This window comes from Rhinolophus sinicus, linkage group LG11 (assembly GCF_036562045.2).
Source record: "Rhinolophus sinicus isolate RSC01 linkage group LG11, ASM3656204v1, whole genome shotgun sequence".
Classification (NCBI taxonomy): domain Eukaryota; kingdom Metazoa; phylum Chordata; class Mammalia; order Chiroptera; family Rhinolophidae; genus Rhinolophus; species Rhinolophus sinicus.
In genome coordinates, this window is record NC_133760.1 from 79980336 (window position 1) to 79994600 (window position 14265).

General features: G+C 34.0%; 1 protein-coding gene across 1 annotated transcript in view; it reads left to right on the forward strand.

Moving 5' to 3' along the window:
- SAMTOR (S-adenosylmethionine sensor upstream of mTORC1) overlaps positions 1–11933 on the forward strand; it is a 107584-nt gene extending 95651 nt beyond the window's left edge. Inside the window, exon 5 of the mRNA XM_019714252.2 lies at positions 8744–11933. Coding sequence (XP_019569811.1) covers positions 8744–9373 — 630 coding nt within the window. The 3' untranslated portion in view covers positions 9374–11933. The remainder of the gene's footprint in view (positions 1–8743) is intronic.
- Positions 11934–14265: the final 2332 nt, after the last annotated feature.

Consider the following 14265-nt stretch of genomic DNA (forward strand, 5'->3'; position numbering starts at 1 on the left):
GACAACTATAATTCAACAAAGGATTCTTTGCTCAACACACAAACACATCTGAATGATCCCCACATTGAGACTTCAGAAGGTAGAGGTATATGAGTGCGCAGGCAAGGCATGATGGGGGGAAGGACAGAGATGGGAACTGCAGAGACAGAGACACAGTCCTGCACTTATCTGGGCCCCAGTGGATGCACGAATGTGAAGGGCTGGCTTGCAACCCCCATTGGGCAGACCAGAGTCTGAGCCCATGGATAGAGGTGGAGAATCAATGCAAAGGGTGGCAGCTGCTCGATAGCAGCCAAAATCACCAGGGAAAAAGGAACAGCTACAGAAACCTGAGTCCTCCCTTAACCCTCCTGTAGCCTACTGGTTCCAGCAGATGCAGCAGCAGTGGAGGCAGAAGCAACATTCCAGCTGGTGTGGCCCGCACCTATCGTGACTGAACCCAGTGAAAAGAACAAAGCCACAGATGCGAGGCTCCCTCCCCCACTGACCCTTCCCCCACCCATCTTTGGAACCTAGTAGATGGAACTGGGACACCTCAGATAGTGCAACACAGCTGGCAGCTTCTAGTTGCAGGAAAGCAGCACCAGGAACTCAGAGGCCGTGTGCCCCATCACTTATCAGACAATACTACGGAAGTGGTGCCCAAATCCTCGGAATATGGAGCATTTTCCACAGCTGAGGCAGTGCTACCCAGCAGACATCCCAGAAGTCCATGTAGTGCGTGTAAGAGAAAACAAAAAAATTGCACTATAGCAGCATCCACTGGAAAAACAAAAGAAAAAGCTCTACTTATCAACCTGCTAAAGGGTTAAAGGCAACAAGTACTTTAGAAAGAAGAGAAAAAAATCCATCAAGTACCATGAACAACCAAGGTAACAGGTAGTTCAGAAAGAAAATAAAAAATCTCCAGAAAATAAAGGGATGGAAGGTTGTGATTTAATGACAGAGAATTCAAGATTGCAGTACTGAAAAAACAAAGATACACACAGAAAACTTCAAGAGATAGATGAAAACTCACAAAGGCTGTTTGTTGAGCTCAGGAATAAAATCAATGAGCAAAAAGAGTACTTTACCAAAGAGAGTGAAACTGTTTAAATGAACCAAACAGAAATTCTGGAGCTGAAGAAATAAATGACCTAAATACTCCATTGAAAGCTATGGATAGATCATCCAAAGAGATAGTCAATGAGGAAATTTCGGCCTTAAGTGACACATTAGACAAAGTAGACATAATTGATATTTACAGAGCCTTTCATCCCAGAATACCAAAATATACATTCTTTTCTAGTGCACATGGAACATTCTCAAGGACAGACCATATGTTGGGCACAGAATGCACCTCAACAAATTTAAGAAGATTGAAATCATACCACGCAAATGGTCCAAACACAGTGTTTGAAATTGAAAATCAATGGCAAAAAGAGAGCTGGAAAAACCACAAATATCTGGAGATTAAACAACATGCTATAATACTAAACAACAACTGGGTCAAAGAAGAAATAAGAAATCAAAAGATACATACAGACAAATGAGGATGGCAGTATGACATACCAAAATTTTGGGGTTGCAGCAAAAACAGTAATAAGAAGGACGTTTATAGCATTACTGTCCAACCTCAAGAAACAAGAAAAATCTCAAATAAACAACCAAACAGTTCACCTTTAAGAACTATGAAAAGAGCAAATGAAGCCCATAGTCACTAGAGAGAAGGAAATAATAAAAATTAGAGCAGAATTAAATGAAATAGAGAACAAAATGACAATAGAAAAATTAATGCAATAAAGACATGATTCTTTGAAAAGATTAATACAATTGACAAACCTCTGGTTATCCTCACTAAGGAAAAAAGAGGAAAGACTCAAACAAAATCAGAAATGAAAGAGAGGTTACAATGGACACCACAGAAATACAAAGGACTATACAAGAATACTATGAAATGCTATATGCCACCAAATTCAATAACCTAGAAGAATTGAACAAGTTCTTAAAAATATATAACCTTCCTAGACGGAATCATGGGAATTGGAAAATCTAAATAGACTGATTTAGTAAGGAAATTGAAACAATCATCAAAAACTTCCCAAAAAGTAAAAGTCCAGGAATTCTTCCAAACACTCAAAAAAAATGTAATACCTGTCCTTCTCAAACTCTTCCAAAAATTGAAGGAGAGGAAACACTATTTAAGTCATTTTATAAGGCCAAAAACACGCTGAACCAACACCTAGCAAGGGCAACACAAAAAAGTATAGGCCAAATCATTGATAAACATAGATGCAAAAAATCCTGAACAAAATTATAACAAATTGAATACAACCATACATTAAAAAGATAACACATTATAATCAAGTGGGGTTCATCCTAGGGACCCAAGGATGTTTCAACATATGCAAATCTATGTGATACACTACATTAACAAAAGATGAAAAATCATATGATCATATCAATAGATGCAGAAAAAGCATTTGACAATATACAACATCCATTTATAATTAGAACACTTAATAGAAGATACAGAAGGAAAGTACCTCAACATAATTAAGGCCACTTATGACAAACCCTCAGCTAATATTATACTCAATGGTGAAAAACTGAGAGCTTTTCCTCTAAGATCAAGAACAAGACAAGAATGTCCACTCTCAGCACTGTTATTCAACCTAGTACTAAAAGTACTAGCCAGAACAATCTGGCAAGAGAAAGAAACAAAAGGCATTCAAATTGTAAGTGAAGAAGTAAAATTGTCACTTTTTACATATGACATGATTCTTTATATAAAAAAACTCCTAAAGATTCCACCAAAAAACTATTAGAAACAACAAATAAATACAGTAAAGCTGCAGGATACAAAATCAGTATACAAAAATCCGTTGTGTTCCTGTATCCTGACAATGAAATATCAGACAAAGAACTGAAGAAAACTGTCCCATTTGCAATTGCAATAAAAGGAATAAAATACCTAAGAATAAGCTTAACAAAGGAAGTGAAGGACCTATACACTGAAAACTATAAAACATTGTTGAAAGAAACTGAAGAAGACACAAAGAAATGGAAAGGTATTCCATGACCATGGATTCAAAAAATCAAGTTAGTTAAAATGGCCATGTTACCTAGAGCAATATACAGATTTAATGTAACCCCCATCGAAACCCCAGTGGCATTTTTCAAAGAAATAGACCAGGGGTGTCCAAACTTTTTTCAACGTTTTTCACCAAGGGCCATATGCGGTAAAATACACAAACAGCTGGGCCACTCACTCAAGGTATAGTACGTATTGCCTCACTTGGTTTATTTAAGTAAACTAAACATATTTTTGGAATTTGCTGCAGGCCAATTAAAAATGGATTGCGGGCCGCAGTTGGCCCGCAGGCCGCAGTTGGCCCGCAGGCCGCAGTTTGGACACACCTGAAATAGACCCCAAAAATCCTCAAGTTTGTATGGAACCACAAAATACCTCAAATAGCCAAAGCAATCATGAAGAAAAAATATGAAAATAAAGAAAGGCAGGGGTATCAAATTCCTGACTTCAAATTTTACTTCAAAACCACAGTAATCAAAACAGTATGGTATTGACAAAAAACAGACATTCAGACCAATGGAACAGAATTGACGTCCCAGAAATAAACCCAGACTTACATTGACCACTAATTTTTTGACTAATGAGTCAAAAACATGGGAAAAAAGAAATGGTACTGGGTAAATTGGAAAGCCACCTACTAACCAATAAATGAAACTAGACTGCTATCTGTCTCCATATACAAAAATTAACTCTAGAAAGGATTAACAACTTAAATGTAAGACCTGAAACAATAAAACCCATAGAAGAAAACATTAGTACTAAACTTATGGACCAGGGTCTCAGAGAAGTTTCCGTGAACTTGACCCAAAGACAAGGGAAGTAAAACCAAAAATAAATGAATGGGACTACATCAAACGAAAAAGCTTCTGCACAGCAAAAGAAACCACCATACAAAAAGCAACTAACTGAATGAGAGAAGATATTTGCAAACACCTCAATAAGGGGTAAATATCCAAAATATTATATAAAGAACTCATACAACTAAACAATTTTTTAAAAATCCAATAAAAATTGGGTGGAGGACCTGAACAGACATTTTTCCTGTGAAGACATACAAATAGCCAACAGATATATAAAAAGATGCTCAACTTCACTAGCTAATACAGAAATAAAAATCAAAACTACAATGAGATACCACTTCACACCTATTAGAATGGCTTATCAAAAATACAAGAATAACAGCTGTTGGAGAGGATGTGGGGAAAAAAAAGGAACCCTCATACGCTCCTGGTGGCAATTAAATTGGTATATTCACTATGGAAAACAGTATGGAGGTTCCTGAAAAAATTAAGAATAGAGCTTCCATACAATTTAGCAATTTCTTTTCTGGGTATATACCCCAAAAGATTGGAAACATTTATTCATATAGAAATATGTACCCCTATGTTCATTGCAGCATTACTTAGGGTAGTCAAGATGTGGAAACAACCTAAGGGTCCTCTGATGGATGATTGGATAAAGAAGATATGGTTCATATATACAATAGAATACTACTCAGCCTGAATAAAGGATGAAATATTGCCATTTGTGACAACATGGACAGATCTTGAGAGTATAATGCTAAATGAAATAAGTCTGAAAAGGACAAGAACCATATGCTTTCACTCATTTTTGTGATATAAAATAAAGTAACAAGTCAACAAACAAAACAAATTCAGAGACACAGACAACAGTACGGGTCCACAAATAGGGCCAAACTTAGAGACTACTGATTTTCAACCAAGATGGAAAGGGTCAAATATATGGTGAAAGAAGGAGACTAGATCTGTGTGGTAAGAACACAATGCAGTATACACATGATATATTACAGAATTGTACACTTGAATCTTACATAATGTTAATGAATGTTGCCCCAATAAACTTAACTGAAACATTTTTTAATTACCAAAAGGAAAATTGTTGAAAGCAAAAACTACTTCTTTGAGAATTTCAATAAAAGTGATAAACCACTAGCCTTACTGACTTGGAAATAAAGAGAACGAAGAGACATTACAAATTTTTCAAAATTAAAAGTATAATAAGGAAATATGAACAATTTTGTGCCAATAAATTCCACAGCTTAAGTGAAACTTACAAATTCCTTTGAAGACACATACTAACAAGCCTACTCATGAAGAAATAGATAACCTGAATAGCCCTAAATGTATTAAAGAAATTTGAATTGGCAGTTAAAAACTTTCCTACAAAAAAAATTCCCTGCCTAATGGCGTCACTGTTAAAATCTACCAGTTAAAGAAGTAGTACCAGTTATAAACAAACTCATCCCTAAGACTTCCTAAGTCATTCTATGAGGCCATTATCCTGATATGTAAACCAGACAGAAATACTACAGAACAAAAAAACTATGCACCATATCCTTCATGAATAGAAACAGAAATGTTTATATAAAATTTTAGTATATTGTGTTTAAAAAGGATAATACAACATGACTAAGTTTGGTTTATTCCAGGAGAGCAAAATTTGTTTAATGTTCAAAAAACAATTGTTTCACCAGAAAAAGATTCATCTCAATAGTTATAGATAAGCATTTAACAAAAATCAAAAGTTTCTTTCCTGATAAAAACTCTCAGAGGGAATTGAAGGCAATTTCCTCAACCTGACAAAGGGTATCTGGAAAACCTACAGCTAACGTCATACTCTGTGAAACAAAAAGGTTTTAACCACAAGAACTAGAACAAAAATCAGATAAGGATATTTACTCTCACCACATCTATTCACCATTTCTCCAGAGGTCTAAGCAGTATAATAAAACAAGAAAAAGTACTAATAGGCATCCAGATTGGGAAGAAGTAAAACTGTCTTTATTCACAGCTCACATTAATCGTGTTAGATTATCCCCTGGAAGCTAAAGAAACTGTTAAGTAGTAAATGAGTTTAGCAAGGTTGCAAGATACATCAATATACAAAAATCAATTGATTTCTATACACTAACCATTTATAATAGCATCAAAATATGCAATATTTAATATATAATCATGTTTATATGAATATAAATACATATCTCATATAAATCTGCCAAAAGATATGGAAAAATCTGTATACTGAAAACTATAGATTATTGAGAGAAATTAAAGAAGATCTAAATAAGTGGGGAGATACACCATTTTTATTGGTGAAAAAACCTCAATATTGTTAACATGTCAATTTTCCCCAAATTGATCAATAGAGTCAATGCAATCTTGATCAAAATCCTATTAGGCTGTTTTGTAGAATTTGAAAAACTTATTCTAAAATTTTGTGGAAATTTAAAGGACCAACCTTTAAAAAGGACAGTGTTGGAGAGTAACACTGCCTGGTTTCGAAATTTATTTTAAAGCTACAACAATCAAAACAATGTATTATTGATGTCAAGATAATCAATGAAATATAATAGAGGGTCAACAAATAGGGCCAAACATAGGGACTACTGATTTTCAACCAAGATGGAAATGATAGTCTTTTCAACAAATGGTGATTGAACCATTAGATAACCATGTACAAAAGGAAAACACTTCAATTCTTATCTTACAACATACACACCAGTGAACTCAAAATGGATCATAGACCTAAATGAAAAAACCTAGTTATAAAACTTCTAGAAGAAAACATCAAAGATAATCTTTGTGATACGGGATTAGGAAAAGATTTCTTAGATATGACACCATAAGTAGTCCATGAAAGAACAAACTGATAAATTGGCCTTCATCAAAATTAAAAAATCTTCTGCCCTTCAACAGACACTGTTAAGAGAATAAAAAGAGAAGCCACAGTCTGAGGAAAAAATGTTTTCAAGTTTTGTATCTGATTACTTACTTGTATCCAGAATAAAGAACTCTCAAAACTCAATAATAATAATAATAGTTGTGTGTTTTTTTAACTTAAAGCAAATTATTTTTAAATGGGCAGAAGATTTGAACAGACAATTTAGCAAAGAAGATACCCAGATGGCAAATAAATACATGTAAAGAAGATAAACATGACCGCCCATTAGGAAAATGCAAATTAAAGCCACAATAAACCACTACACATCTATTACAATGACTAAAATTTTAAAGGCTAGCATACCAAGTGTTGAGCAAGATTTAGAGAAACTGTAACTCTCATGTACTTCTGCTGGGAATGTAAAACTATATAACAGCTTTTGAAGGCAATTTTGGAGTTTCTTTAAAAGTTAAACATACACCTACTATACGATTTAGCCACCACTTTTCTGGATATTTATACAAATGAAAGCATGTCCATTCAGACACAAACAGGAATATTCATAGCAGCTTGAGTCATGTAATAGACAAAAACCAGAAATGATCAGACAAGTGTATGGATAAACAAACTCTGGTATATCCTTGATCCAGTAGGATACCTCAGCAATTAAAAAGGAATAAACTATCAATACTCATACATGCAAAAAAATAGATGAATCTCAAAATAACTATGCTGTGTGAAAGATGCCAGGTGAAATAAGAGTATGTCATTCTGTGTACTCCATTTATATAAAAATCTAGGAAATGCCAACTAATCTATAGTGATAGAAATCACATCAGTGATTGCCTAATGTGGTAAGAAAAGAGCAGGGAGGGTGTCAGGAAGCGATTATAAAGGGGGCACAAGGAAACTTTTGGGTGTGTTGGATGTGTTCATTAACTTGATTGTGGCAACAATTTCACAAATGTATAAATGAAAAACATCAAAAGTGTACAGTTTAATTATGTTTGTACATCAGTTATACTTCAATAAAGCTATCCAAAAAAAACAAAGGAAAGAAGGAAAAACAATCTTTTTCTATGTAATAGAGCTTTATGTGTATCACTTTCCCCATTGGTAGTTCAGATGCTTATGTGACCAGATTGTCTACCCACTAACAAGAACAAGGGACTAAAGAATTAGCTCACATCTTTGTTAATTAATAACTATTATTATATGATTAAAGGTAACAATTTTTGTCTAATTGTAAAACTGCTTTCTTATTCTGGATCATTCCCATAGAGTTTTAATATTCAACAAATTATACAATGCTGTTTATTCCTTCACTGGCAGGCAGTGTTTCCCATGATTGTTTTGTCTGAGTTAAATTTAATATGTAGTTTATTTCAAACCTGGGATTAACTTTTTAATTGAGTAAATGCAATATTAAAGTTTCTTTTGGAATGTTAAAGTTAATGGCTTAAAAGATGTTTTTCATGACCTTAAAAAGTTTGGGTATTCTGCGATTACAAATTTGTCTCTTTCATTATTTTCTTTGACATCTTTGATTCATCTTTATTTCATGGTATTTCTTGTTTAAAGTTGTTTTTAGGCTGTTTTGGTAATTGTAAATGTTGAAGTGAATATACATATGACTAAGTTTAAAAATAAACCATTCCTGTAAACTCTTACCCAAATTAAATTTCAAATAAACCCTTAATTTTTAACAACATATATGCTTAAAAATTATTTATAATTTCAAATGAACTGTTATACAAAAATACATGTTTTAAATGACCACTAGAAATTATCTGGGTTTAATTTCTCTTTGAGATTTTTGTGACTAAGAGTTGAATAAGTCTGTGCAAATGGAATGATTTAGAAGGGAAAGTGCCTAGTTAAAGCTTGAATTACATAGAAATGCTGTGAGGTAATTTAGTGTAAAATCTGTATAATAAGGTGGAAATAATCTTGGAATTCTTACTATGCCTGGTTTGTCCCTTCCTGCAGAGTGTGTATAAGTGTGACTTCCTGAACTTACAGCTTCAGCAACCTCTCCAACTTGCACAGGACGCTATAGATGCCTTTTTGAAGCAGCTGAAAAACCCTATTGATTCTCTTCCTGGAGAACTTTTCCATGTGGTTGTTTTCTCTCTGCTTCTTTCTTATTTTCCATCACCTTACCAGCGATGGATTTGCTGCAAGAAAGCCCATGAACTGTTAGTGTTAAACGGTTTATTGCTTATCATCACACCTGATTCCTCCCATCAGAACCGTCACGCTATGATGATGAAAAGCTGGAAGATTGCCATAGAGTCCCTGGGCTTTAAACGTTTCAAGTATTCAAAATTTTCACATATGCATCTGATGGCATTTAGAAAAATCTCCCTAAAAACCACAAGTGACTTGGTGAGTAGGAACTACCCAGGGATGTTATATATTCCTCAAGATTTCAACAGTGTAGAAGACGAGGAATATTCTAACCCTTCCTGCTACGTGCGATCAGATACAGAAGATGAACAGCTAGCGTGTGGTTTCACAGAGCTCCCCGAGGCGCCATACGACTCAGATTCTGGAGAAAGTCAAGCCAGCTCCATTCCTTTCTATGAGCTGGAAGATCCCATATTACTTTTAAGTTAATATAAAAGCAAAAGACCCTTTCAGTCCAGACTCCTAAACTAATTGCTTACACTAATCAGAAATACTAACATGAACTCAGTACTTAAAATCCGGTTTGCATAGGAGAAATACACAGGTTTACAGAGTTTACTATTTTTTTCTGCTTCTGGATTTTAAAATTTATTCTTATATAGAAAGCTTAAAGTTTCATGTAGAGTGACCCCTGTCATAGCGGAAACCACTGTTACTTTAGCATTTAGCACTAAGATACCACAGAAAGGTACCTTTTTCTCTTTAGTGTTATTGTGAAAAATGAAGCATAATTTGCTATGTATTTTTTTTCTTTTTTCCATCTTTTCAATGTTGACTTTAAACCACTGCATTGAGAAACTTTAAGATACGTAGAAAGCTGTAGATTTCACTTTGATGATTCACAAGTTAAATGTGACACAGATAGATTGGTTTAGTTATTTTGTGATGCACTTACTCTTTTTTCTAATTAAATTATCTGTTACAGAAAGCCATTTTCTGTATTCAGTTTTGTCTGATGATCCAACGTTTCCTAATCTTTTTGGAATTGATGATAATTTTTTTCCTTGTTCTTGCTCATTTCGCAACATCAGACATTGGGGGACAGATTTCCCCCAAAGTATTTATTGTAATTTGATTAACACAGTACAATGAACACCATTGCCAAGGTAAAATTTTCATCTTTCTTACTGATTTGATCCTTGGTGTTAAGTATATTTAACTGTGAGAGTTCACTTTTACTCTTTTTATTTAGGTTTCATTTACAAAATATTTAAGCAAGTAACAATATATACTTGATATTGACCTGAAACACCTTTGTGAAAGGGTTTGCACTTGTAAGAGAGCTTATATTTTATCTAGACCAATCTTGATAAAAAGTCCTCACCTTTCCGTTAGGGAAATGATGCACTACAAGTCTGAAATTATATAGAAAAAATGTTAAATTAACCCACTGCTGGTAGTCTCATAAAATGGTTTCGACCTTTTGGTATTCTTATTTCTGTCTAAACCCTAGCTAAAAATTTTCTTTGAAAATATAAACCATTAGTTGGCTGTGGGAATTTTCCCTTTCCACATTGATAAATGCCTTTCTGTGTTTCTGGATCAGAAGCAAATTATTAAGGAGAAATATATGTCTAAACAAGACAAGATTTAGTTTAAATAGCTAAAAACACTTAGTCTTACATTGTCTTGTCAGCCAGCAATTGTCATGTAAACTATCATTTTTTAAGAGTGCCACTGTGTGGATTTTTTTCAAGTGGTTATTACATTAAAATTACCTCATACTGAGGTTTTTGCACTGAAATATCAGTTTCAGATTTCATGATTAATGTACGTGTGTGTGTGTTTTTAAAGGAAACTTGCATTTTCAATTGTTAACCCTAAATTTCATAAACTATACTTCTTTACTCCGGTAAACTGATGTTTTTGTGATTATGAATTGCTGTAGTTAACTTTGAATGTGAAACTTAGAAATGCAAAATTTATCCTTTAAGAAATAAATGGTTGAGTGTATTCCTGATATTTCACATTCTAAATTAATGAAAGTAAAGAGATTGTAATTAACCCAGAAAGGTCAGTTAATTACATGCAGTAAACATTGGTTGCTGAAATATGCCAGAAATAACTTGAAATTTTTCATTTACTTTCAATAGTATAAGGTACCTTAATAATTAGGCTTGACTTTTCTTTCCAGTCAAGCCTTGATCCACAAGATTGTGGGTCAAGTCTTGTAGTTCCCCCAAAAGAAGGAAAAAAAACACCACTGTGTTCAGGATAACACAAAACTTGTTTTGGTAGTACTTCTTTTATCATATTGTTTGTTTTCTTTGATTTGACTAAATATTGTTAAGGGCAAAGAAAACAATATACCAAATAAAAATGCTTTGAAAGTAAATGAAAACAGTGCTTTTGAGAGGCTTGTGTAAGTACGACCTTGGAGTCAACCTTCGTGTCACAGCTAAAATGTTGGTGCTATACATTCTTCTGATTGTTTACAGATGTTAATTCTGCTTATGCTCCAAAATGTGCATGATGTATTTTAAGTAGTACTTTACGGAAAAATCTCTTTATAAAACCTATACTCCCACTTAGTATAAATTTGTTTGAATTTATAAATACCATTTGTTACTGTAAATTCAGCTTACTCAAATTATGTTGACAGGATTTAAACTAATACATATTCCACCAAAGCCAATTCAACGTATGTGTTAAAGTATAAGCAGTCATGTGGCTAGGTGCCAGATTATATGTGTAATGATGAGAAGTTAATAGAACCTTCCTTTTAATATACTGTATGGGTACTCTCAAGAATGATTTCATTTAGATACAAAGAAGTTAAGGGGCCTCCTGTCACATTCACAATAGGACTGTCCAAAACTATTTGGTGTTTCAAAAACATAATTTGGTTGGATTCTTCAGGATCAAGTGGTTTATATCATAGTTGCCAGGTGGTGGGAGGTGGCGTACCTGAAAATGTATGTTTGTGTTTGTTGTATTTTTTCACATTTTGTGAGCAAAGCACATTTATTAAAAATTTTAAATTTTCTAATATTCATTGTCTATTACTTATAAACTGAAAGCTTTGTGGTCTTTGACCTGTCTCAGTGATTTAAGAGTAGGGAAGCGATTTAGAACTTGAATGACTTAGAATTTTCTAGCTGGGTTCATCAACCCCTTAATTTCATAAATTCATTCACTGAAATCTCAAGTGATTTCTCCATTGTCATGCTATTTATCGAAGAACCGTGACAACAGCCAGCAGAAATTCTAGTTTATTGCATGTCAACCATATCATACTCTACTTTCCTTGAAAGTTAATTACATTGGAGATAATTTAGTTAAGTATATCACTTTTTAGGGCAACTGATGGCTTTCTCATGAGGCAAGTTATTTATTCATTAAACAAGTGTTTGAATTCTACCATGTGCAATATGCTGAGGAAACAGTAGGGACTGGGTTGGGCAGTTCATGGAGCTTATGATCTAATGAAGACGACACGCATTCTGCATGGAGTTAATGTCTGTGTCTAGGAATGATTGCCCACTGATCCTACACCTTTCCCCCTGCTTAAGTCTCTTAATTTGTTTCCCAGAAATGGAATGGGAGGCAAAAAAGTTTACCAAATACAAACACGTTGTGGATAAAAGAGATACATTGTTCATCCCTGTAGAAAAGTGCACGCTAAAAATTAATTCTCTAATTGTAAAAAGCAGGAAAAAAATGGAATTGAGATTTTGCTCCATTTTCCCCACACATTTCTAAGCATAGTGCTGCAATGGTATTTCTCTTTAAGAGACCACATACTAGGTAAACAGAATGTAGATTTAAGATTTGGTTCCATCTTGGTGTTGCAAATTGTTATATAATAGCAAAGGTGGAAAACAAATTCTTCTAAAGTACTAGTCTAAACATAACACAAATGTTTATTACAAACAATGTTTATATTAGAATAATTTGAATCTTCCTAAAAAAAAAATGAACCAACATGATAGTTCGTAATAAAAACCCATGTTCATGATCCACTTAACACAAGGCTCCCCGAGATTAGTGGTGGCCTATATTATACAATACCCAAAAATAAGCATGCTACAATAGCTAACAATTTTATTTAAGGACCTCTAAATGTTATAAAAAGAGGGAAATACGCTGTTTTCCGAACATTATTTTGTCTTATTAGAGAAATTCAAACATCAACCATTGGAAAGTCTTTTGTTCTAATTTATCTTAAATTCAGGTTTGAATGTGTATTTTACCTTAAATTTGTTTCAGAATGATCTCAGTAGTGTAATACGTATTTTTTCAAATAAGAATCATATTACATATGGCATTAATGAGTGGTAACTTTTAGTCAATCTAAACCGTGTTCAACTTGTGAATTTTATTTTTAACCATACCACCTTTGCTCAATTAATAGAAAGCTATTCCACTTTGCAATAATATAAACACTTGTTAATGTCATGGCCTGGTTGTAGTAATCAAAAGCATTGATAACTATTTTGCATCATAGATTTTAAAAATATGTAAGATTGGGCCCATCAATAGTACCAAAGATGGTACCTTTTTTTTTTAAGTTAAAGGAAAATACAAAGAATTATGTCATGGACATTGACTGCAGAATTGTTTCTTGACTTTGTCATTAATAATTAGAAGGCTGTAAAACAAATTCGTTAATATTGTTGGATCCAAATGCCCATGTAAACCATAAAAATAATAGGAAGCATTGCTCAAAAGACAAATGAGTGACCGATAATCTTTCCTAGATCTACGTCTATTCTCAATTCCTTATGGAGAAAAGCCAGAGGACTGTACTTGTATCCTTTTATTGCATATATGTCATACCTACTGAAGGCAGTCACAACTGAGTAAATCATTCATAGACTCCTGTAGATCCTTGAGCTGTTGTGGGGAATCAGATACCTGGAATATGACTTATGTGGTCATACAGATATTCTATATGAGGCTATTATGGAATCCACACTAAAGTCCTTTAAATTTAGTTTCATTCCCTAGACCCTCACATCTTTTACAGTTAAATAATGCCACTCTTTAGCTAAGTCCATTGCCTTCAGCCAAGGAAAAAGAATACAAACATGACCATGGCCAGTATTCAGTTCTCCCACATACTCTTGTTCTGCAACACCTGTTTGGATGAGAGTGTGCACAGACAGGCTAAAGTGTGTAGGAAAGATGAAGTCAGCGAGAAACAATCATAGTTTCCAAATTGCCACAGGCCTTTTCATTAGGAATCCAGGAGATAACATTTCCCAAAAACAGGCATGGATGAAACTCCCTGGAAATAAGGTAGATGGATGATGGCTGGAAGAAGAGCAGTGAGCCAGCCAAGTCCCTGGAGTCTGCCTGCAAGTAGACAGATGCTTAGG